At 37.6% G+C, this 27125-nt stretch overlaps 1 protein-coding gene across 1 annotated transcript in view; it reads right to left on the bottom strand.

The window, feature by feature from the left end:
• Positions 1-27125, bottom strand: part of LOC110448651 — a 150099-nt gene that overhangs the window by 79359 nt on the left and 43615 nt on the right. Inside the window, exons 19-31 of the mRNA XM_021495017.1 lie at positions 23971-24143; positions 17880-17995; positions 17214-17281; positions 16339-16550; positions 15245-15347; positions 14428-14582; positions 13595-13736; positions 12403-12539; positions 11048-11189; positions 9507-9634; positions 8146-8641; positions 2174-2328; positions 954-1071 (exon numbers count right to left, since the gene is read on the bottom strand). Of these exons, the coding sequence (XP_021350692.1) occupies positions 954-1071; positions 2174-2328; positions 8146-8641; positions 9507-9634; positions 11048-11189; positions 12403-12539; positions 13595-13736; positions 14428-14582; positions 15245-15347; positions 16339-16550; positions 17214-17281; positions 17880-17995; positions 23971-24143 (2145 nt within the window). The remainder of the gene's footprint in view (positions 1-953; positions 1072-2173; positions 2329-8145; positions 8642-9506; positions 9635-11047; positions 11190-12402; positions 12540-13594; positions 13737-14427; positions 14583-15244; positions 15348-16338; positions 16551-17213; positions 17282-17879; positions 17996-23970; positions 24144-27125) is intronic.

Here is a 27125-nt window from a genome sequence, read left to right as displayed (position 1 = left end):
TGAGTCTGGAGAAGAAGATTTTTGAAATATTGGATAATTTTCCCTTTGGGGCCCCGCCCTGGCCCCAGGGGTTGGGGTAGGAATCCCAATTTTACAATTTTGAAGCCTCATCTACCAAGGATGATTCTGACCAAGTTTGAAAAAAATCCATCCACTGGTTCTTGAGAAGAAGTTGAAAATGTAAAAGTTTACGCACGACGGACGACGGACGACGGACGACGAAGAGCGATTAGAATAGGTCACTTGAGCAAAGCTCAGGTGACCTAACAACAGTACACAGTTCCCAAGGCGTAACATCATGCAACAGATGTAACATGAAGTGAAAATACTAGGTCACAGTGACAGTCACATTGACCTATTTATGGTCCAGTGAACTCCCTCTTCACATTATGTCTCTGTATCTGGTTCGGATTTCCTTAATGAAATAGTGAAATATATGACTTGGAAAAGCAAATGCTAACCTATCTCAACAAACAGCTCTATACACTAGGCCTCAGAGTTCGTAAAACATAAGAAAATTATAAAGTACTGTCCATGGATTTGATATAATAATAATATTATCAATAATTTGAGGTTCTTATATACCGCTTTTTCGTAGGTCGTCTCAAAGCGGATCACAAATTATTATCCTTGGTTATAGGGCCTTTGCAACCAGACAATACCTTTCTCAACTCCCTTGGGAGCAAACATCCGGAGCTGCCAATTCGGCGCTATAAGCTAGCATTCAACAATTCTTGCACTACCCAACCATGTACTCATTTACAGCTGAGTAGACTGGAACAAGCGGAGTAAAGTATCTTGCTCAAAGATACAACACAGTGCCGGGCTGTGACTCGAACCAGCAACCCTTCGGTAACGAGCCCGGGGTCCTTACCGCTTGACTACAGTGCCTCCAATATCACCATTTTTCAAGCAGAACAGAACTACATTAGTTACAGTAATTGTTTACTTACTAGCAAGCCTGGAACTGGCCCTTAATCTTTGTCATGTATAAAAATTGTGATGCACATTTTCCCAGTATGGCTGATCTCAGGCTCTTTGTGTCATTACAAGATTGCTCCTGCAAAATTGCTAGAAATAAAAAAACAAGAGGCCCATGGGCCTTAATAACAGTCACCCAAGTTATACAATTGTTATATGCTGTAGTGATGTGACAAAAGAAAAAAGTGCCACATACAAACCAGCTTGTAAACTGTAGGTAAGTCAACAACAGATGTTGGAGACTTAAACATTGGACCAACAAGTATCATATACATAAATATAATTTAACCATCAAAAATCATATCAAGCCTATATACAACGCTTCTCAAAAATATACCTGAAATAAAGGTTATTTCCTCATATTTTACTGTCTTCTTCGGGAAAAATTGAGGATCAAATGGTAATACACATCACAACTGTGATAGTTACAGCACCTTAGGACCAGGATTAATATCTAATTCTAGCACAACTAGGTGTCAAGAAGATTATTCAATGCTGAAATCCAAATAATGCACAATTTGGTTTGTCTTTGGCCATGAAAGCTTCCTGCATTATTTCATTGATTTCAGTTTAGTGGTTATGGAGAACAGTCCAAATTTTGAATCGTTTATAGACAGATAACAAAGATAGAGCCGGACACAAGGTGATTGCAGTATAGGTTAATGAAGAATGCAAATCATATAGTTATATTGATACTCTTATAACCATTTTCATTTTATAATATTGTGCAAAAGCAAATTACTGGCCAAATATGATGTGTAGCCTCCATTATACATTTTTTTAAAGAAGAAGGTGTTCAAGTATTTTAACGAATTTGAGTGACCTTATAAATATGAGTCAATTCCATTTCTTTTTGTTGAATTCATAGCATGAAGTACTCTATTCCTGTGAATTACTGGTCAAATATTATAAATCATAGTCTTTCTGTTCATTATATGATGTTGTTGAAAAAAAATTATGTACTTTGATGATTTTTTTTATGGTTTTTCATTACTAAGACCTTAAAAGTTGGTCATCATATTTTTCTCCATTTTTTTTTCGCAAACCAAATATTATGACCCTATGTTTGTTCTATGGTTCTAACGGGAGAGTTATCTAAGGAATAATTTGATTACCAACAGATACATGTCCAATCGATCTCATAAGCTGTGTGATACACACTTTGTCCCAAATACACTAACAAGGTTGCTACCTGGACAGTGTTGTAGTCTCATGAAGTCCGACGCAGGTCTGCCTGATACTCTGCTGAAGTACTGTGGTATGGAGATGTTCAGTGATGCTGGGCTACATTTCTCACCCTCCTCACCAAACCCATGACTTAGGCAATTCAGTGTTACACCATACAGTCTACAACACAAAGAACACAAATATAGTCATCATGCTCATGAAAGGTCACTTCCAGTTTGCATTCATATTGATATGAATACCAAATGAAAGATCAGTGCTAAAGTTAGGGAACATACTTCCATTTAGATATTCTTTGTTCACTATTACAGTTGTGTGACTGCACAACGCACCAAAAATACTGTGCGCACACCAGGCATACATCGTTTACACACTGTCCACACATCGTCCACACATGGTGTGCACAAATGTGCGATTTAACAATCGTTCGCCCCTTTGTGTGCTTCTCTCCACACAACTGTGAGATTTGGTACAATTTGTTCATCAATATTACGGAATGAAAAAAAATATGGAAGGCTTGTATGCAATAATGTACACTGTATATATTACTGTAATTCTCTCATCTCTATAACTGAGATTATGTACAATTTTACAATGCGTGTAACACAGTATAAAGTGACAGTTAGACTGACAAGAATGGGTTTGGCTCCTTGGTAACAGAACAGGTAAATAACAATTTTATGAGTGACCGGAGTGTTACCTGGTCTTTCTCTGACACATAGAGCTGATATCTGATACCCTATGACTGTTATAAAAATACAACTGGACGTTTAATATTTGTTATTTGCAGTTGTTTTGGTCTATAGCTCCACTTCACCTGGTTTTCACACCTTGGCGAGTTACGTAAGTGCCCCCCGAGCGGGGAGAAAACCACCGTCAAAGTACAAAGTGGCTTTGTTTACCTGTGTTGCCGAGACTGTGTTGTTATCAACCACGATTGTTATCGCACAACGTTCGTTGATCGACCGCACAAATGTGCGCAAGCAATGATCGTCCAATTTTTTATCGTTCGCACTTGGTTCACACATCATTCACACATCGTTCACACACCATGCACACATCGTGCACACACCGCACATCGTGTAACATTGTGCAATCCCACAACTGTATCATGCTCAAATGAAAACTCCAGAATACCCGACTGTACAATGTTGATTAGTAAAGTTAAATGGCATCTGCTGTTTTACCTGTAGTAGTAAACTTAGTTGTAAAAAGTTTTTTGGTGGGGTTTTTGAGACAGCTTAAGTTTGAAAAGCAATAAAGTTCATTATACATGATGTCAGCAACAAAAATAAACTAAAAAACATTCAAATAACAAGCTTGGTTCCAAAAACAGAAAAGGGGAAAACTATTGTCCTTGTTATCAAGGATTGTAAGTGAATTTTAGTGGGATTCTGAGAGGGAAACCAAATGGTATTGACTTTAGTGCTCCACCAAGGAAGGTCAATACCCAATGGTATAAACTTAAGCCCTCCGCCAAAGATGGTCAATACCCAATGGTATTAACCTTAGTGCTCAACCAAGGAAGGTCAATACCCAATTGGATTAACTTTAGTGCTCCACCAAGGAAGGTCAGTACCCAATGGTATTAACTTTAATGCTCCACCAAGGAAGGTCAATACCCAATGGTAATAAATTTAGTGCTCCAACAAGGAAGGTCAATACCCAATGGTATAAACTTTAGCCCTCCACCAAAGAAGGTCAATACCCAATGGTATTAACCTTAGTGCTCCACCAAGGAAGGTCAATACCCAATTGGATTAACTTTAGTGCTCCACCAAGGAAGGTCAGTACCCAATGGTATTAACTTTAGTGCTCCACCAAGGAAGGTCAATACCAAATGGTATTAACTTTAGCCCTCCACCAAAGAAGGTCAATACCCAATTGTATTAACTTTAGTGCTCCACCAAGGAAGGTCAATACCCAATGGTATTAACTTTAGTGCTCCACCAAGGAAGGTCAATACCCAATTGTATTTACTTTAGTGCTCCACCAAGGAAGGTCAATACCCAATGGTATTAAATTTAGCACTCCACCAAGGAAGTTCAATACCCAATGGTATTAACCTTAGTGCTCCACCAAGGAAGGTCAATACCAAATTGGATTTACTTTAGTGCTCCACCAAGGAAGTTCAATACCCAATGGTATTAACCTTAGTGCTCCACCAAGGAAGGTCAATACCCAATTGTATTAACTTTAGTGCTCCACCAAGGAAGGTCAAAACCCAATTGTATTTACTTTAGTGCTCCACCAAGGAAGGTCAATACCCAATGCTATTAACCTTAGTGCTCCACCAAGGAAGTTCAATACCCAATTGAATTAACCTTAGTGCTCCAACAAGGAAGGTCAATACCCAATTGTATTAACTTTAGTGCTCCACCAAGGGAGGTCAATACCCAATAATATTAACCTTAGTGCTCCACCAAGGAAGGTCAATACCCAATGGTATTAACCTTAGTGCTCCACCAAGGAAGGTCAACACCCAATGGTATTAACCTTAGTGCTCCACAACAGAAGGTCAATCCCCAATGGTATTAACCTTAGTGCTCCACCAAGGAAGGTCAATGCCCAATGGTATTAACTTTATCCCTCCACCAAGGAAGGTTGATACCCAATGGTATTAACCTTAGTGCTCCACCAAGGAAGGTCAATACCCAATTGTATTAACTTTAGTGCTCCACTATGGAAGGTTAATACCCAATGGTATTAACTTCAGTGCTCCACCAAGGGAGGTCAATACCCAATAGTATTAACTTTATCCCTCCACCAAGGAAGGTCAATACCCAATTGTATTAACTTTAGTGCTCCACCAAGGAAGGTCAATACCCAATCGATTTACTTTAGTGTTCCACCAAGGAAGTTCAATACCCAATGGTATTAACCTTAGTGCTCCACCAAGGAAGGTCAATACCCAATTGTATTAACTTTAGTGCTCCACTATGGAAGGTCAATACCCAATGGTATTTACTTTAGTGCTCCACCAAGGAAGTTCAATACCCAATGGTATTAACCTTAGAGCTCCACCAAGGAAGGTTAATGCACAATGGTATTAACTTAATCCCTCCACCAAGGAAGGTCAAAACCCAATGGTATAATACCCAATGGTATTAACCTTAGTGCTACACCAAGGAAGGTCAATACCCAATTGTATTCACTTTAGTGCTCCACTATGGAAGGTCAATACCCAATGGTATTTACTTTAGTGCTCCACCAAGGAAGGTCAATACCCAATGGTATTAACTTTAGTGCTCCACTAAGGAAGGTTAATACCCAATTGTATTAACTTCAGTGCTCCACCAAGGGAGGTCAATACCCAATAGTATTAACCTTAGTGCTCCACCAAGGGAGGTCAATACCAAATGGTATTAACCTTAGTGCTCCACCAAGGAAGGTTAATGCACAATGGTATTAACTTTATCCCTCCACCAAGGAAGGTCAAAACCCAATGGTATTAACTTTAGTGCTCCACTAAGGAAGGTTAATACCCAATGCAGGGATCGACACTAACGGTAGACCGGAGGACCGGGTCCACCAAAATCTTGGACGGTCCACTTAATCTCCAAAGCTGGTAGACCGCCGGTCCACCACATATTACTTGATAAGTGTATATATATTTGAGAATGTTGTTCAGAAATATATTAATAAAGACTTTATTTACTTCGCCAGCGAGCCGTAAAATCCCATCTGGTTAAAAAATGTATCGTATTTTCGTGTTGTTAAACCGCTAAAAGTTGTCGTTATCATTCTTGGACGAGTGAAGTGCGTGAATCCGCTTGCGGTAAGTCGGAATCCTTTCAGCGTTTGAGTCGCTTGTGGTATAGTTTGCCGCTATTGTAAGCACTAAAATGACGATGACGTCACGATCACGGTGGTCAACCGGTAAATGAAGGTAAACTTAGCCTCACAATTTCGTGTTACGTTTTAATTTCTATCGTATTCTAGCGTATATCGTTTAGGTGATCGTGTCCGTCGATTCACTTAGTATCTGTACTAGACTAGTACCGTATCGCCTGTGTCGCGATTTTTAAATGGCTTGGTTTACAACCACTTGCAAAAAAAAGTTAAAAACTTCAACAGAACAAAAACAACACAAAGTTTGTATGGGCAACAAAAAGGATGATATCCTTTCAGGAGTCATGGAAAAATCGTTTACATGGCTCAATAATGATACTGACACAAACTTAATGAAATGTAGGGTATGCTGCACTCAGAAGATCTTTCCGAAATGTCCAGGAAGGATTGAATAGAGGTGCAACAAAATACGTAAAGATTACTGTTGGGGCAAATGATTTTAACATTCTGACTGTATATTGAGATAAAGATCATATAAAAAAGGTATAATACTATAAAAAAGTATATTATTTTATCCTTATTTTTTCATATGATCTTTATCTCAATTTACAGTCAGAATTTCAAACACCTTTGGATGGGAGCTATGTAAAAAATAATAAACAAGGAGAAAATTGTTTCATGTTTCTGTGTCATTTACTAAAACTTGTTCATAAATGGAAAAAAATAAAAAATAAGGAGAAAAAACAAGTATTTTACAGAAAATTAAAAAACCTTCATTATTTGTTTAAAACCCTCAGATGCCAGGATTTTGCATCTAGCTTTTAAAAAATTTCGGGGGAGGACCCCCGTACCCCACTCTTATTCAGGAGGGGGGTACCCCCTCCCGAACCCACCCCCCACTCCTCGCTACGCTCGTCGACCGGGCGCATGGCGCCCCAGATCTGAGAATATTATTCAGGTCCACCAGAAATTAACCAGGTCCACCAGATCAAGAGAGCAGGTGGACCTGCGGTCCACCACCTATTAAAAGTTAGTGTCAACCCCTGCAATGGTATTAACCTTAGCACTCCACCAAGGAAGGTCAATGCCCAATGGTATTAACTTTATCCCTCCACCAAGGAAGGTCAATACCCAATTGTATTAACCTTAGTGCTCCACTAAGGAAGGTTAATACCCAATTGTATTAACTTAAGTGCTCCACCAAGGAAGGTCAAAACCCAATGGCACGGGTCGACACTAACACTAGTCCGCTAGTCCTTGACTAGTAGATTTCAGCTAGGACTAGTGAATTACCTTACCTAACTGGTTCTTTGGACTTGTGAAAAATATGATCATAAAATAAAAATAAAAATTTAGGAAACTGCTTAAAATAAGATATATTACACGACAATTGTCAAAATTCCCCTAAATCTTCACCATATGTTCATGGCAGTTGTTATCTTAAGGCCTCTACAGTCAAATACTTTTGATATTTCGTGCTGTAGATCACGATGTTTCCATGAGGAAATCTTGAACTAGTTACATTGACAAAGGACTAGTAATAAATCTATTCAACTAGTCATGTGGACTACCGAGCAAGACACCCCACCCGGTCACATTATACTGACAACAGGCAAACAAGTTGTCCTACTCTTAAATTGCTGAGCGTTAATTTAGGAAGGAGTAGAAACTGCCATTTTTACAAACTCTGGTTTGTCTAGGCCAGGGGACAGAACCTAAAACCTTCCTCACAAGGGCGAATACTCAACTTAAGGCCAAAAGTGAGGCTTTGTCAAGGCAGACATTCGGAAGAAAAAAGTTGTTTAGAAAGGAGAGAAAAGATAAGATCCCAAATTTAGTTGCCTCGTACAATCATACAAGGGGGGCAGCAGGTACAATTCTTACGCCCTACCTGCAGGGACAACGTCTCAGACGGAAATTTCTGGGCATATGTGCCATCAACCATGTTTTATGAATATCTAATACAAAATACTTAACAATTTAATAAGATTCTTTAAAACTTTACTGATCAGCTTTTACTTCCTTGAACTCTAAACAGACATCAACAGTCTGCATTAAAGGGACGGATCAACAATCACCTGTTTTGCTTATAATTAGATGTTTATCACAGTGTGAAAGATCCCTTTTCATCTAATTTAGAGATTCCTACATCTGCACTTTGAAAGCTGAATAACAAATTGCAATTACCTGCATATATCTTCCATAATTGCGCCAGGAATAAGGGACATATTCATCATCATCAAAGGACTCCATGTTTCATTTGAATATGTATTGTTCATCCAACCTGCTTCGTCTTTCGATGGACTGTTTTCCCAACCTGTTGCATTTGTTCCATTTGCCCATGTCATACTATCCCGGTCTGTTGCATTTGGGAAATCACTCCAATCTGCCTGTGTGCCATTTCTACCAAATGATGGATCAAGTGGAACAGCAAATGTAGTTAAAACCTTCATTAAATACACCAAGCACTTAGGCAGCCAATGATCAAATGAACTAAACTGGGATGAAGTAGTGGTAGTAACACCCCTATCACTGGTGTGAGTGACTGTACCATTTTGCATGTGTGTACCAGTGTTGTCTTTAGTGTCCTGTTCATCCTGCCGATTATTCATTGTCATGAATTTGGGTTCCATTTTAGATATATGGCTCCGTAAAATACACAATTCTCCACTACTGGAATCACCTGATAACAGACAAGTAAAACATTTTAATATTTTCATTTTTCAACTTTATTTAATAACTGAAATATTTAACAATTTGCTATAAATTCCAAAATATATAAATCCCTGTATATTGCACTATGTTTTTTCCTGTATACAGTAACTTCTGATTAGTTTATTTGGATATACAATGTTAGCACACTTGGGCCAGGACACTTTTGCTAACCAGGAAGCTCAATCAGTTAGAGAGATAGTAAAACAATCTGACCAGGAAGCTCAATCAGTTAGAGAGATAGTAGAACAATCTGACCAGGAAGCTCAATCAGTCAGAGAGATAGTAGAACAATCTGACCAGGAAGCTCAATCAGATAGAGAGATAGTAAAACAATCTTACCAGGAAGCTCAATCAGTTAGACAGATAGTAAAACAATCTGACCAGGAAGCTCAATCGGTTAGAGAGATAGTAGAACAATCTGACCAGGAAGCTCAATGAGTTAGAGAGATAGTAAAACAATCGGACCAGGAAGCTCAATCAGTTAGAGCGATAGTAAAACAATCTGACCAGGAATCTCAATCAGCTAGAGAGATAGTAAAACAATCTGACCAGGAAGCTCAATCAGTTAGAGAGATAGTAAAACAATATGAAGCCCAGGGTTTGAATTCTGATCTAGCCACACTGAATTTTTACAGTCAGAACAATGTGGTTGTTGTGTAATTTTTGTTAATAGCCCCTCAAGGTTTGTTTTTTTTCCAGAAATAATTTAACAAATCCTATATACTTTTCATTGGAAAATGAATACCTATAGCTAGTTTAATTTGTAAAATACAGCTTATCATTTTGTGAAGTGATGGAAAATGTCTCTTAACGCAAGAGTATATAGGACTTACTTGGGCAAAATGAAATGTTGAAATTGGTGACGTTGGCCATGATCCTTGAGTTGAACTTATTTATATCACATGTGCGTCCGATATCTCTAACTTTCTTCTGAAGACACTCCATACTTTGATTGTAAGATCTGAAATAAGTCATTTAAAAAAGAATACAATTTTAATTCTTTCTCATAGGCATTTGAAACATTAGCAGGCATACAGCATGAGTATATAATATGCTGTCCATACTTTATCCTTTAAACGAAAGAAATGTTATTCTGTAAACCCTACCAAGTTTCAAGGAAATGAAATGGGAAAACCAGAGACTATTTGTCTAGACAAGTTTGTGATTCTCCAACGACACAAAGTTTGTTTCTCTTTACAGAATAATGAAGTGTTCTCAACACCACATGTGTCTTATTTGCACTGTCTACATTTTTCCTATGCTTAATGATTGCTGCACATCAGGCCGAAATATATACAGAGTAATTGCCCCACTGCATGTGTATCGTAAAAGGCAACTTATGTAAGGCCCCCTGCAGAATTTGGGTTTTTCCTCCGTGTCTTCTACAAAGAGAACATGGAAGGGACAACAAATTATCTGCTGCCCCCATTGCAATACTTGGGAACCTATTTTGTTTCCTATCTTTCATGTCTTCTTTATTTTCTATCTACTTTCTGTTTCCGGCTGTGTCTCCCTAGGCACTCATCCTCATATTACCCTGACTTGGGATAGTATGTGATCAATAGATTAGACCGTTCTGCAGTAGGCGACGGCTGCAAGCCCATACTCTGCCCCGAACTCCTTCGTAAAACCTATCATATCAGTACATAGTTTCCTTGACAGTTATACATGTATACTGCTTTGGTATTATCATATCTTTCTAAATCATGCTCTTCAAGTTTAAATTTTAAGTTAGACACTGCAAGTGCCGATAATGTGAGTTTGCTGAGAGTAGCCTCACTGAGTGATGAGCAGTTCATCATGCTCTTTAATTTTAAATTTGAAGTTAGGCACTATTTTCTGCAAGTGCAGACAATGTGAGTTTGGTTAAGTTAGCCTTACTGAGTGATGAGCAGTTAACCTTTGAAGAAAAACATTACTTTTCATTGTTTAGCGCACATTTTTATTGGCCAACCAGATACTGTGAAGCAAGGAAAAAATATTCATTTATTACCAATCAGGTACTGTTATACAAAATTACTTTTGAATGGAATCCATAATTATTCCATGTCAAACTATCAAAGGATATTTCATATAAATCTGATTAAAGGAAGTTATTGTGTGTAGGATATAGTGCTCATAGCATTACATGAACAATGAAGAAAAGTGGTTCAAAAAAAAAAAGGGTAGCATGACATTAATTTGTTACATAGGCTTCAATGTGCAATCCTGTGTTCCCAACCATTACATGGCAGGGACACGAAAGAATAAGTAAACAACAAAGGAATAAGAAAATAAGTAAAGTCATCAGTGTGAGGACAGAAAGATTAGTTGACTTGCCCTAGGGTCCAAGCAAATAGTGGCAGTAATATCTTTGAAACTTCCAAACACTTACTTGCACAATGCATTCCTTATGCCTGGGCTGATATTGCTTTGATCCACATCATTTATATATCCATAATAATCCACAAAACACTCAAACCAGAAGCCGATTCCACCATCCAGCATTACTGTAGAAACACACACATCAGATGAACCTGAAACAAAATACGTGTAATTGATAAAACAAAAACAAAAAGTTGTAAAGTTTTTTGGCAATCCATATTCCCCTACTTCTGTACCACTATCTTTGGTATGAAAAATGAACAATTGCCAAAACTGTATAAAAGGAGGACAGGAAAATGAATTTCAGTACAGTTACACTCTTTCATCCCAAGAGGTATACTCACATACAAAATTTGGCAAGTGTAGGTGAGAGTTTAATATGAGAATGCTCTAAAGTTTAGGGAGATGAACAAGGGTCCATGAATGTGTGTATGCGGTACAAGACCTGATCTGAGTATGCAACACTCTGCCACTCCTCCCATCCAAACCATGGATATGTTTTATACCCTCTAACATGTTTTATGGGATAACACAAAAACTGGAAGAGAGAGATTGCATCTTAAACTTTAATACAAACAAACAAAAATGGACTTGGTCATTGTTTCCATGCTTACAAAAATCTTGTAACAAACGTTTTAATGTAATATATACATTGCACAAATTTGGCATTTAAGGAAACAAAAATGCAAGGAAGAATTATTCTTGTAAGTTCAATGTTTATTTATTGTCTATGAAATGAGATTGGAACTACTGACTAGATCTATATGGTTTTCCAAGCGTATGTATAACAGACATACAGGGACATATGTTTTCTTAGAATTGCTGTTTCTGTTTCCCTTTTTTTTTCTATTGGAGGGCAAACCCAATGTCACCACCTGTACATGTGCTAAATACTATTTGGAAAAGGAATCATGTTGCTAGAATGCGTAGCCTCCTCTTCACCAACTCTGATGATTATAAGAATGTATTTTTCACCACAGGGTCAGAGTGTTCTTTCTCAATACAGGACCCGATCAAGTTCATGCTTCACTTTGACATGCTTGTCACTTTAAGAAGCATTGGAAATATATATTATTTATTTACCGGGGATATATACATGAATGCAACATAGGTCAGTTGTAGATACAAACACTTAGATAACTTGGAAAAAGAAAATGCAAAAGAGAAGGAGGCATATAATGACAGGTTTTATTTCCTAAAGAAGGAAACCAAAAACTACATATTCTACAATAATCAGTTTTTTAAACAGAAAATTACACAACCTTTCGATTATATCCACAAAAACTCGTACAGGTACATGTATGATTTTTCATATCACAATTTTTTTCTGTTGTATTGCAATGTTTCAGTCCCTACAATACATACATGAATCGATGCTGAAGTTTGCTGCACGATTAGGGTAGGCATTCTCTACGGCATTGACCACCATGGATGAAGGACATTGATGTGTTGTATTTTTCATCACAGTGTTGTTCAAACATCTTGTTAAAGCAAATGCCATTCTGTAAAAAAAAAAAATCATTGAAGTTGATTATTATGAAATTATGAATTTTTTATGAAAAATCATGATTGAAATCATTTTTCAAAAATAATTGGCTATTATTAAACAATAGCAAGAGGCCTATTGGCTTTATCAGTAGTCTGAGTGTCTTGCAGTAGTATAATTATGAACAAGAGGCCTAATAATCTGAATTACACATTTCATTTTAATATTGTTGAATGTTATATTATGATTATCCCAAAAGTATAGGAACTATAAGCCTAAACCAGGCAAGACCCAAGGGGCACTCATGATCATAGTCTGGAGAGGGCGAGACCATGAGAGCAGCAGCTAGAATAGGTGTGGTTTGGATCTCAACTGTTTCCATGTTCAACCTGAGGATCAAGTTCTCAGCTGACAGGTTCAGACCCAGGGCCAATCCTGGTAACAGTGTACTTGTCTCTTCATGCTTTGTAATCATACAATAGGGTGGGGATCTCAACTATTTCCGTGTATGGTACAGGGAGCAAGTCTCCAGGGACAGGGACAGTCCTAATAAGTTTATTTGCCTTTTTGTCCATAGCAATTGTTTAACATGGTTATTGGGAAGGGATCCTATTCTATTGGGGCTTCACCTCTCTGGCCAAGGCGGTTGCACCAAGTTCAGTTAAGCAAAATCATCAATTTGCCCCAGTGATGATTCAAACCAAATTAGTTTACAATCTGTGGAGCCATAAAAGGAGTAGGATTTTGAAGAAAACTTGCCCTGAATTCATAAACAGGCTTTGTCCCTCAGGCCCTAGGGGGTTCACAACCTTCAGTTCTACATCCTTACTTTGACCCATTGATATTACAAACAAAATAGGGTACATAATGTAACAAGAGGTCCAAAGGGTCTGTATAGCTTGCCTGGGTATTTAAGCTATCATGGGAAACATTCTCATAAAAGTTATATTGCAAATAAGACCCCAGGGATAGGTCCACTCACCGAGGCCAATCCTGGAAGCATGATATCTTGTATATCCATACGAATACCTTTCCATATTTGTTTTTTTAGTAACAGCAAATTTAACTTACCCACAAGTGTCATTCTCCAAACGTTGACGGGCATCTTGTAGCATTCCATCCAATACAGAATTCTTACAGTTGTACTTTGCTAGATAACCGAGATATCCAGGGGTGCATGGACTTGCATCTAATGAAACTTTATCAAAATCAGCTACAAAAAAGATATTGAAGTTTGAATTTTAAAGAAGTCATGCACATCATCAGCTCTCAATTACAGTGATATTGTGCTATTTCAATCGATACATTATGGTAACCGTGAAAATCTATCATATATTTTTTGACACAAATATGTTGCTACCAATCATCATTTGTAATTCATTGTTTTCACTTTTCAACAGTACCTCAAAACTTACAATGTCTGTTTACATATGTGGATTCAATGGGACAGGGGTAGTTAAACCTCCAGCCATTTCAAACTGAGTTAATTTAACAATTATTACTGTCAAGTATTTGCTGATGAGTAAACATGAACTCTTTTTTTTATAAAAGAAATTAACCCCAAGTCAATAAAAGAATATACTGTATATATCACTCCTAGGGAAGATATCCTGAATACTGAAATTTAAAATATGGTTGTTTGATCTAAAATAAAGCCCTAACATACCTCTACCTGATAAAAGTGTTAACAAATCAGAAGCTACCTTATCACATCTTAGATACTAGATAGGAAAACAAAATGTTTAGTAATGCACAACATCACTGCTAAATACACTAGAATTTGTCCACATTCATAATATCCATCAACTAACATCAGGACAAATGATTGGTTGGGAAAGGAGACCAGTTCTCTTCTCTGTTTGTCCTTTCTTCTTAATAAGAAACCTTAATGAATTCTCACTTACTTCTGTTGCACGTTTTTGGATCTTTTCCACCAAACACCATATCCCACATGTCTTTGTTTTCATCTTTTTCTACACTAGCAAATATGTCGCTGGCATTACAATCTCCTAGGCGCTTCGTCTTTAACTGCAGACAATATGCTGTGTCATTGTAGATTCTGGTAAAAGAAAAAGTAAAACATAAATGAAAAATAACAAAGTGAAAAATACTAACTTCATGATCAATTTATATTAGTTATGATCAGTATAAGTAAAAGAGTTGACCTAGAAGCTAATTTGTTAGATACAGCAGATCTTTTTTGGATCTTTTCCACTATGTGTTTTCTAGAAATAAATGCTTTCCTAAAATTCCTGAAATCTATCTGATACTATTTATATCCCAACGAAATTTAAAAGAAATTCACCCCAAACCCCTCTTACAAAATTTATCTTAAAAGGATAGAAAATGAATATAATAGTCATTATTTTTTGTGTTTATTAATTTGACACTCAAACAAAAAAAAAATCTACAAGAAAAAAATATCTTGTAAAGATTAACAGAATGGTTTACACATAATCAAACAATAGTCCTAACTCACAGTAGCAGAAAAGCTGTACTTTCTGAGAAATAGCACTAACAATAATTGTTTCGAATGGACAGATGGAATGACAGATGACAGATTACGGATGAAGGGTGATTTGAATCTGGAGAAATAGGGAAATTTATGTCCAACCAGAAAATTGTGGAGGTACTTTAAAATTTCTGGAGACTTGCACATTTTTTTTAAAAGGATTGTCAGGTATGTGAATAAAGTTTACCCATTCAGGTACATGTACTCACCGACAGAAGTCATCTCCAGCCAAGTTCAGCATATTAAACGAGAAACACTCATTTCTTATGTATTGCAGAATGAAACTCAAGTCAGTACAGTTGGCAGGTTTTTCTGTAAACAGAATGAGTAAATATTTATAAAAAGTCCATCTATGCCAATCAATGGTGTGTATTACTTGTATGTCAACAAAGGTCAAACCAATGTTAAAGTTCTTCTGAGAAACCATACCTTAAAACTTAAAACTGTTGTCAGATAAAACTGATCTACTTTCCCTTCTATAAATGCTATGAGTGTTACATGCTTATTGAGTAATTAGTGCTGCATTCGTTTATATTCAAGAGCCTTAAAGGCCACCATGAATGAAGTTATGACTGATACACAGAGTGTAAATCAAACTTGACAATCAAGTGAATGAAACTCCAGTTAGGCAAGTGTCCCCCAATGTGGGGCATGGTGAACAAGGAATGAGTTTGAGGTTTAACCCTTTCACCCCTATGTAACTTTAATAGACCCTACCATGCATTGGTATGGATGAGTCCATTATGGTCTACAGTGGTGAAAGGGTTAACACTTGGTGGCTCTCAGCTCCTTCTTTAGCACAGATTGTGATCCTCATCAAGAATCATTGTTTGAGATATTGGTCTAAATCCAACAATAACTTTCAGAGGATGGTGGTTTGAAGATTTTACACTTATTATATAAGTGAAAACTTATAATATATTGCTCTGCCCTTAAAGACCTCTGTGAGATCAACCCTTTCTCGTAAAGATTCTGATCCTAATCATTTACGTCCTTAAATGAACTCAGCTGTTAATAGGACATTAAACAAATTAAAACAAAATCCTAATCATTAATGGATTCATTTTTTTGTGAAAGAAGCGATGTTGTTGAAAAATGATGAGTAATTCATCCGAGATGTCATTTGAAGGTTTTGCACTCTGTTTCCACTTCTTGCCCTCCTCTCAGCCCCTGCTTAAGATAGATTGTGATTCTCATCATCTAAGGATCATCTTATGAAATCGTGATGATAATCCACCATTAAGTGAACTAAGGTGACTTCAAAGTAGCATGATCTGGAAAGCATTCTCTTGTTTAAAATTACCTTGACCTTCGTTCCTCTTCACCACATCTACTAATGTGGCATTTTCAAAAAGTGGGTAATTTGGTGCGTCCTTTTTGTCCATGGCACTTTTAATTTCTTCTTTTGCTTTTGAAGTAGTCAATTCAGCATCATCAACGTAGATTTCAGCTTTCACCATAAATCCTGTACTGTTGGAAGTAGCTGATGTCGCTCGTTTCTTTCTACTATCTTGACTGTATTTAACAAGAAATGTACAAGCAGTCACAACTAGAACCTCCAAAATCAAAACTCCTCAAAATTTCTATGACAAATATAAAGTTCTGAAAAATGTTACAAGTTCTGTAAATAAATCAAAACTCTATTCTATGTCATGATAAAAATTAGTAGAAAGCAAATAATATGAAACATCATTTTCAATTGAAGAATAGACACTTTCAGGACAGCAAGGGCCCAAACAGGCACCTATAAACCCATATATTTCCCACATTATATTGCCAAGCAAAAGTCAGAGTGATCATTTTGGATTTAAGAATATGAGTGATAAAATATAAGGTGAGCCAGAAATACACGCAATTTTCATATGTATTTTCAGACTAAAATAACATCATTTTTGTTTGTCAAATTATTGATTTGTTTGATTTAATTTCCCGACAACCTTTTGTTAGAAAAGAATATCTGTTTAGCAAAAAACAACCTATTTATTTTGCAAACTCAATGTTTGTTTCTGTTTTGTTTGTTTGTTACTATCTTGTTTAATTATATCAAAAACTGATGTAACATTGTTTGTTTATTGATATTGTTTTTGTTTGGAACAGTTGATTTTTCGCCGTTTAGGCTGCCAATGATAATAACACTTTGACATATATGCATGGAGAAGAGACATAAGTTTCACTCACCTTACAGATATGACATCCAAACTGTTTTCTATGTATGGGATAGAAGCATCCCTCATCATCATTTCACCCTAAACCAATTGCAAGTAAAAGTATGCAATAAATGCAATAAAACAATTTCCAAATTAATTTTTCAAATATGCAGGCTTTATTTTCAGAAAGACAATAGTGTCATTTATTATGTGTAAATATATGTAATAACAATAATAATTTAATATACAACACTAATATATAGCATCCTATAAAATTTGTAAAACTACTCTAAGGTGCTTTTACAACACATGAACGTACACATAGATTTGGTAATAAAACTGAGTCTGACACTTGCCAATAAAAATGTGTACACCAAATCTGCTTAAAATCCATCCATATTTAGAAGAGTTATTGCACAGAAACCAATGAACAAATAAGAAGTCAGCAGCCTCATTAATCATACAGTCTAAATATGCATAAAACATTTAAGCAGGGAATTTAATGATCACTGCCAAATAAGGTCAAAATAGCTCAATTGTGTAGTGCCCTTTTGTACCCGGGCTGGTTGGGAGACACGACATTCATAAAACATAACCTTGGCAAAAAAATATTCCTGGCCAAGTTTTTAGGTCAAAATTAAGGACAATAGGTAATCTGAAGATAATAAGACCATCAGCATCTTTATAAGGCCCTCACCTGAAATTTAAATTCTCTGTATTTGTTTCTATAAAATACACTTGTTTCATCTTCCAAGTCTGTGTTCCATCCACTAGCAAATTGAAAATATAGGTCCAAGGCTACCTCAAACTGGTCTGAAATGAACAAAAACAGTTTATATATAGCCAAGAATGATAACACAGTCATGTATCGGTAATCTAAGCATGTCACTGCATTACAGCAACCCTTAAGGATCAATCTTACTATCCAAAACAATTACAAACTAGGAAATCAGCAAAACAGATCATTTGTACTTTGGATTTACAAAGCGGTTTCCAAGTAAGTGATAGGTATCATGTTTATCTTACTCTAGTTAATTTTCAAATTGTATAAAGACACAAGGTTTACAGACTGCCTAATGCAATTTGAAAACTTACTACTGAGAGATAGATAAACACAGTTATCAACCATCACAAGTTGGTGGACCTTTTTCTCCCGTATTCATATCGCGTTTCGTTTGGAAATGATTCCTGTTTCCATCCAGGGAAACATTTGCCATGAATTATGTTGCATATCAATTAAAAATGACCACAAATATAATGGTTGAGTGACATCATATTTAAAAGACTGACGAATGAAACCACGTCTGGGGTGTATTTACCCATTAGTTGGCACCAGAAAAGATCTGCAAACTCCCAAGCTGGTATATCTAATAAAGTGTGGAAACCTATGGCAGCTTTGAGAGAAAACCAAGTAAAAGCAAATGGATTTCCGTCTGTGGTTATTCTGAATTTGTAGATGTGCTGGAATTTTTAAGGGAGACTCCTCTAATACCAATCAGACATAGGTATATGGCTATGTTATAAACTGTAACCTAATCATTGCTACCATAACACTAAACAAGACCAACATCTCATTGTTAGTGTCCTGTAGAGGACAAACTAGACAAACATCTCATTGTTAGTGTCCTATAGAGGACAAACTAGCCCTACCAACATCTCACTGCTATTGTCCTGTAGAGGTCATTGCTACCATAACCCTAAACAAGACCAACATCTCATTTTTAGTGTCCTGTAGAGGACAAACGAGACCTAACAACATCTCAGTGTTATTGTCCTGTAGAGGAAAAACTAGACCTAACACCATCTCATTGTAATTGTCCTGTAGAGGACAAAGTAGACCTACCAACATCTTATTGTTAGTGTCCTGTAGAGGACAACCTAGACCTAACAACACCTCATTGTTATTGTCCAGTAGAGGACAGACTAGACCTACCAACAACTCAGTGTTATTGTCCTGTAGAGGACAGACTAGACCTACCAACATCTCTTTGTTATTGTCCAGTAGAGGACAAACTAGACAAACATCTCATTGTTACTGTCCTGTAGAGGACAGACTAGACCTACCAACAACTCAGTGTTATTGTCCTGTAGAGGACAGACTAGACCTACCAACATCTCTTTGTTATTGTCCAGTAGAGGACAAACTAGACAAACATCTCATTGTTAATGTCCTGTAGAGGACAGACTAGACCTACCAACAACTCAGTGTTATTGTCCTGTAGAGGAAAAACTAGACCTAACACCATCTCATTGTAATTGTCCTGTAGAGGTCATTGCTACCATAACCCTAAACAAGACCAACATCTCATTTTTAGTGTCCTGTAGAGGACAACCTAGACCTAACAACACCTCATTGTTATTGTCCTGAAGAGGACAAACTAGATCAACATCTCATTGTTAATGTCCTGTAGAGGACAACCTAGACCTAACAACATCTCAGTGTTATTGTCCTGTAGAGGTCATTGCTACCATAACCCTAAACAAGACCAACATCTCATTAGTATTGTCCTGTAGAGGACAAACTAGACCTACCAACATCTCATTGTTAGTGCCCTGTAGAGGACAAACTAGACCTAACAACATCTCATTGTTATTGTTCTATATAGGACAAACTAGACCTACCAACATTTCATTGTTATTGTCCTGTAGAGTACAAACTAGACCAACATCTCATCGGTAGTGTCCTGTATTGTTATTGTCCTGAAGAGGACAAACTAGACCTACCAATATCTCATTGTTATTGTCCTGTATACGTAGATGACAAACTAGACCTAACAACATCTCATTGTTAGTGTCCTGTATAGGACAAACTAGACCTACCAACATTTCATTGTTATTGTTCAGTAGAGGACAAACTAGACCTACCACCATCTCATTGTTATTGTCCTGTAGAGTACAAACTAGACCAACATCTCATTGTTATTGTTCTGTAGAGGACAAAATAGACCAACATCTCATTGTTAGTGTCCTGTAGAGGACAAACTAGCCCTACCAACATCTCATTGTTAGTGTCCTGTAGATGACTAGACCTACCAACATTTCATTGTTATTGTCCTGTAGACCTACCAACATCTCATTGCTATTGTCTTGTAGAGGACAAAATAGACCAACATCTCATTGTTATGACCTACCAACATCTCATTGTTATTCATTGTTATTGTCCAGAAGAGGACAAACTAAACCAACATCTCATTGTTAGTGTCCTGTATAGGACAAACTAGACCAACATCTCATCGGTAGTGTCCTGTATTGTTATTGTCCTGAAGAGGACAAACTAGACCAACATTTCATTGTTATTGTTCAGTAGAGGACAAACTAGACCAACATCTCATCGGTAGTGTCCTGTATTGTTATTGTCCTGAAGAGGACAAACTAGACCTACCACCATCTCATTGTTATTGTCCTGTATAGGACAAACTAGACCAACATCTCATTGTCCAGTAGAGGACAAACTAGACCAACATTTCATTGTTATTGTTCAGTAGAGGACAAACTAGACCTACAAACATTTCATTGTTATTGTCCTGTAGAGGTTATTGTCCTGTAGAGGACAAAATAGACCAACATCTCATTGTTATGACCTACCAACATCTCATTGTCATTGTCCTGTAGAGGACAAACTTGACCTTCCAACATCTCATTGTTATCGTCCTGTAGAGGACAAACTAGCCCTAACAACATCTCATTGTTAGTGTCCTGTATAGGACAAACTAGACCTACCAACATCTTATTGGTATTGTCCTGTAGACGACAAACTAGACCTACCAACATTTCATTGTTATTGTTCAGTAGAGGACAAACTAGACCTACTAACAACACATTGTTATTGTCCTGTAGAGTACAAACTAGACCAACATCTCATTGTTAGTGCCCTGTAGAGGACAAACTAGACCGACCAACATCTCATTGGTATTGTCCTGTAGAGGACAAATTAGACCTACCAACATCTCATTCGTATTGTCCTGTAGAGGACAAATTAGACCTACCAACATCTCATTGTCATTGTCCTGTAGAGGACAAACTTGACCTTCCACCATCTCATTGTTATTGTCCTGTAGCGGACAAACTAGACCTACCAATATCTCATTGTTATTGTCCTGTAGATGACAAACTAGACCGACCAACATCTCATTGTTATTGTTCTATATAGGACAAACTAGACCTACCAACATCTCATTGTTATTCATTGTTATTGTCCAGAAGAGGACAAACTAAACCAACATCTCATTGTTATTGTCTAGTAGAGGACAAACTAGACCAACACCTTATTGTTAGTGTCCTGTAGATGACTAGACCTACCAACATTTCATTGTTATTGTTCAGTAGAGGACAAACTAGACCTACAAACATCTCATTGTTATTGTCCAGTAGAGGACAAACTAGACCTAACGACATCTCATTGTTATTGTCCTCTAGAGGACAAACTAGACCTACAAACATCTCATTGTTATTGTCCCGTAGAGGACAAAATAGACCAACATCTCATTGTTAGTGTCCTGTAGAGGACAAACTAGACCTACCAACATCTCATTGGTATTGTCTTGTAGATGACAAACTAGACCTTCCAACATCTCATTGTTATTGTCCTGTAGAGGTTATTGTCCTGTAGAGGAGAAACTAGACCTACCAACATTTCATTGTTATTGTCCTGTACAGGACAAACTAGACCAACATCTTATTGTTATCGTCCTGTAGAGGACAAACTTGACCTTCCAACATCTCATTGTTATCGTCCTGTAGAGGACAAACTTGACCTTCCAACATCTCATTGTTATCGTCCTGTAGAGGACAAACTAGACTAACATCTCATTGTTATTGTCGAGTAGAGGACAAACTATAGACCTACCCACATCTTATTGTTCTTGTCCTGTAGAGGACAAACAAGACCAACATCTCATTGTTATTTTCCTGTAGAGGACAAACTAGACCAACATCTCATTGTTATTGTCCAGTAGAGGACAAACTATAGACCTACCAACATCTTATTGTTATTGTCCTGTAGAGGACAAACTAGACCTACCAACATCTCTTTGTTATTGTCAAGTAGAGGACAAACTAGACCAACATATCATTGTTAGCGTCCTGTATAGGACAAACTAGACCAACATCTCATTGCTATTGTCCTGTAGAGGACAAACTAGACCTAACAACATCTCATTGTTATTGTCCTGTAGAGGACAAACTAGACCTACCAACATCTCTTTGTTATTGTCCAGTAGAGGACAAACTAGACCAACATATCATTGTTAGTGTCCTGTATAGGACAAACTAGACCAACATCTCATTGGTATTGTCCTCTACAGGACAATACCAATTAGATGTTGGTAGGTCTAGTTTGTCCTATACAGAACAATAACAATGTGATGTTGGTAGGTCTAGTTTGTCCTATACAGAACAATAACAATGAGATGTTGGTAAGTCTAGTTTGTCCTCTACAGGACAAACTAGACCAACATCTCATTGGTATTGTCCTGTAGAGGACAAACTAGCCCTACCAACATATCATTGTTATTGTCCTGTAGAGGACACACTAGACAAACATCTCATTGTTATTGTCCAGTAGAGGACAAACTAGACCTACCAACATCTCATTGTTATTGTTCTGTATAGGACAAACTAGACCTACCAACATCTAATTGGTATTGTCCTGTAGAGGACAAACTAGACCTACCAACATCTCTTTGTTATTGTCCAGTAGAGGACAAACTAGACCTACCAACATCTCTTTGTTATTGTCCAGTAGAGGACAAACTAGACCTACCAACATCTCATTGTTATTGGCCTGTATACGTAGATGACAAACTAGACCTACCAACATCTCATTGCTATTGTCCTGTAGAGGACAAACTAGACCAACATCTCATTGTTACTGTCCTGTAGAGGACAAACTAGACCTACCAACATCTCATTGTTATTGTCCTGTAGATGACAAACTAGACCGACCAACATCTCATTGTTATTGTCCTGTAGAGGACAAACTAGACCTACCAACATCTCATTGTTATTGTCCTGTAGACGTAGATGACAAACTAGACCTACCAACATCTCATTGTTATTGTCCTATAGAGGACAAACCAGACCTACCAACATCTCATTGTTAGTGTCCTGTAGATGACAACCTAGCCCTACCAACATCTCATTGTTATTGTCCTGTAGAGGACAAACTTGACCTTCCATAATCTCACTGTTATTGTCCTGTAGAGGACAAACTAGACCAACATCTCATTGGTATTGTCCTGTAGAGGACAAACTAGACCAACATCTCATTGTTATTGTCCTGTAGAGGACAAACTAGACCTACCAACATCTCATTGTTATTGTCCTATAGAGGACAAACTAGACCTACCAACATCTCATTGTTAGTGTCCTGTAGATGACAAACTAGACCTACCAACATCTCATTGTTATTGTCCTGTAGAGGACAAACTAGACCAACATCTCATTGTTACTGTCCTGTAGAGGACAAACTAGACCAACATCTCATTGTTAGTGTCCTGTAGATGACAAACTAGACCTCCCAACATCTCATTGTTATTGTCCTATAGAGGACAAACTAGACCTACCAACATCTCATTGTTATTGTCCTGTAGAGGACAAACTAGACCAACATCTCATCGGTATTGTCCTGTAGAGGACAAACTTGACCTTCCGATCCAACAATCAATTAACTCTACACTGAGTATACGAACTCTGTTACATTTAGAACGTTATGCTTTTACCACTTAGAGATTTCAGTACCATGTATAATGAGTAAAGACACTCGAGTCATATTGGTAAAATGAAATTACCTAAGTTGTTGAAACAGGCACTTATATCGTCATCAGTTTTCAGGGCAGGAATCAGAGTCCGAAGAACGATCTCCAGGTCTACCATATGGTCTGCTATTCTTTTTTGTGGGCAGAACTTACCACCAACTACAAGCATTTTGCTTGTGCATGGTATCAATTCATCTTTCAAATAACTGAAAATAAAGAAGTATTCATTTCAGACAATGTACAGGAATAACAAATTACCAAATACTGTTAATGAATTGTCATTTTAATAGTAGTGAATTATGCAATATCACGCCATCACTGATGCAGATAGCATGATTCAAAGATGGTTGTGTGGAGGAATACATTAACAGGTACTAATTACTCAGATACACATGTATATGGTTGGCATATAGTAAGCATTAGCAAGTGCTATTTCACTTCAATTTCTTTTCATCATTATTTTTTCAAGAGACCTTCATGTAGGGTTTCAAATTCCCAAAATGAACAAGAGGCCCAGAGGGTCTGTATCGCTTACCTGGATACCTAAGCAATCATGGCAAAATATTCTCCAAATGAGATCTAGGGAATATGCCAGACCCCAAAGCGAATCCTTGCAGCATATCTGTATTAGATTTTTCATGCCCAGCAATTTTATGTATGGTTATAGGGTGGGGATCTCAACTGTTCCCAAGCTTTGACTCAGAAGCTAGGTCCCTAGGGTTGTGGGCAGACCCCAGGATCAATTCTAATATCTTGACTGCATTTGTCTCTTTTTTCCCAGCATTTGTATATATAGTTTTGGGGTGGGGATCTCAACTGTTTCAAAGTTATGACCCAGGGGTTAATTCTGCAAGGATGGGTCAGAGTCGAGACCCTGGGGTCAATTCTAATATCAAGACTGAATTCGTCTCTTTGTGCCCAACAATTGTATATATAGTTTTGGGGTGGGGATCTTAACCATTTCGAAGTTATGACCCAGGGGTTAAGTCTCCAAGGGTGGGCAGTCCCCAAGGCCATCCTGGAAGCATATGTGCAATCATCTCTTTATATTCAGCAATTGTATATACAGTTATAGGTTGGGGCTCTCAACTAGCTGTGACTAAGAAACTAGGTCCTTAGGGGTTCGGTCAGATCCCAGGGTCTATTCTGATATCATGACTGCATTCGTCTCTTTATGCCCAGCATTTGTATATATAGTTTTAGGGTGGGGATCTCAACAGTTTTAGAGTTATGGCTCAGGGACTATGTCTCCAAGAGTGGGGCCAGACCCAAGGGCCATCCTGGAAGCAAATGTGCATTCTTCTCTTAATACTCAGCAATTTTATACCATGGTTATATGGTGGGGATCTCAACCATTTCCAAGTAACACACTTTTTTTGGCTCCACCCTTTAGCCCGGGGGGGTCAGCCCCACCATTTGTACAATTTTGAATCACTGCCTGCCAAGAGTGCTATTGAGCAAATATGATTGATATCCAGTGCACAGTTCTACAGAAGAAGTTGTTTGTAGCAATATAGCCAAATTGCCCCCTTTTGGCCCTGACCCTCAGCCCCCTGGGGGGTCAGCCCCACCATTTGTACTATTTTGAATCACCACCTAGGGATGCTTCCAGTCAAATATGGTTGAGATCCACTTCTTAGTTCCAGAGAAGAAGTTGCTTAAATCAATATAGCCAAATAACACTTTTTGGCTCCGCCCCTCAGACCCCTGGGGGGGTCAGCCCCACCATTTGTACAATTTTGAATCCCTGCCTCCCAAGAATGCTTTTGATCATATTTGATTGATATCCAAAAGCACAGTTCTACAGAAGAAGTTGTTTGTAGCAATATAGCCAAATTACCCCCTTTTGACCCTGCCCCTCAGCCCCCTGGTGGGGTCAGCCCCACAATTTGTACAATTTTTAATCACCACCAACTAGGGATGCTTCCAGTCAAATATGGTTGATATCCACTTCTTAGTTCCAGAGAAGAAGTTGTTTAAATCAATATAGCCAAATAACCCCTTTTGGCTCCGCCCTTCAGCCCACTGGGGGGTCAGCCCCACCATTTGTACAATTTTGAATCCCTGCCTCCCAAAAATGCTTTTGATCAAATATAATTGATATCTAAAGCACAGTTCTACAGAAGAAGTTGTTTGTAGCAATATAGCCAAATTGACCCCTTTTGGCACCACCCCTTAGCCCCCTGGGGGGTCAACCCCACCATTTGTACAATTTTGAATCCCCATCACCTAGGGATGCTTCAAGTCAAATATGGTTGATATCCACCTTTTAGTTCCAGAGAAGTCGCTTAAAGCAATATAGCCAAATTGCCCCCTTTTTGCCCCGCCCCTCAGCCCCCTGGGGGGTCAGCCCCATCATTTGTACAATTTTGAATCCCCACCACCTAGGGATGCTTCCAGTCAAATTTAGAGAAGAAGAAGTTGTTTAAAGAAATTGTTGACGTACAGACGGACGGACCGACGCAACGGTATGGCATAAGCTCACCTTGGTCCTTCGTACCAGGTGAGCTAACAATTACAACTTTATTACTGCTTAACTTTGTATGAATAACTTTTCATATTTGAATTTGCAATAGACTTATAATTCAAAGTATGTGCACCATCAGATAAACACATATTTTGCAAAGAATAATATTGCTTTTATTATTCAATTGCTGTAATAAAATTCTAACAAATCCCAGGTTTAGTATGCATAGAAATTTATAACAAGAGGCCCAAGAGGGCCTGTATCGCTCACCTGAATATTTAAGCAGTCATAGCAAAATATTCTCATTAAATATTATATTGCACTAAATATATTTCCCTCGCAAACTTTGTTGGCTCCATCTGTTGAAACTACCAGCAAAATATTATTATAAGATTCTATGCTTTTTGATTCTTCTTCAGAAGTTGCTTGACCTATTTTTCCCTGTGATCTTGTAAGTAGGTCAATGTCATTTTCCTTCTCAAATTGGTTAGCTCTATTCCAAAAAGCTACCAGCCAAATCTTATGAATCCATTCCTTTTAGTTCTCAAGAACAAATCCATTAAAATGTTGTTGACCTCTGTGACCTCTAAAGTAGGTTGAGGTCATTTTCATTTGCAAACTTTGGTGAGCTCTATCCCGGGAAGTCACCAGCCAAATATTATAATTTTATGCCTTTTAATTCTTCAGAAGAAGCTGTTTGAACTGTTTGACATATTTGAAC

Source organism: Mizuhopecten yessoensis, unplaced genomic scaffold (genome assembly GCF_002113885.1).
Source record: "Mizuhopecten yessoensis strain PY_sf001 unplaced genomic scaffold, ASM211388v2 scaffold4123, whole genome shotgun sequence".
In the NCBI taxonomy this organism is placed as follows: Eukaryota; Metazoa; Mollusca; class Bivalvia; order Pectinida; family Pectinidae; genus Mizuhopecten; species Mizuhopecten yessoensis.
Note: the sequence above shows the minus strand (reverse complement) of the source record. Positions and strands in the feature narration are given on the sequence as shown.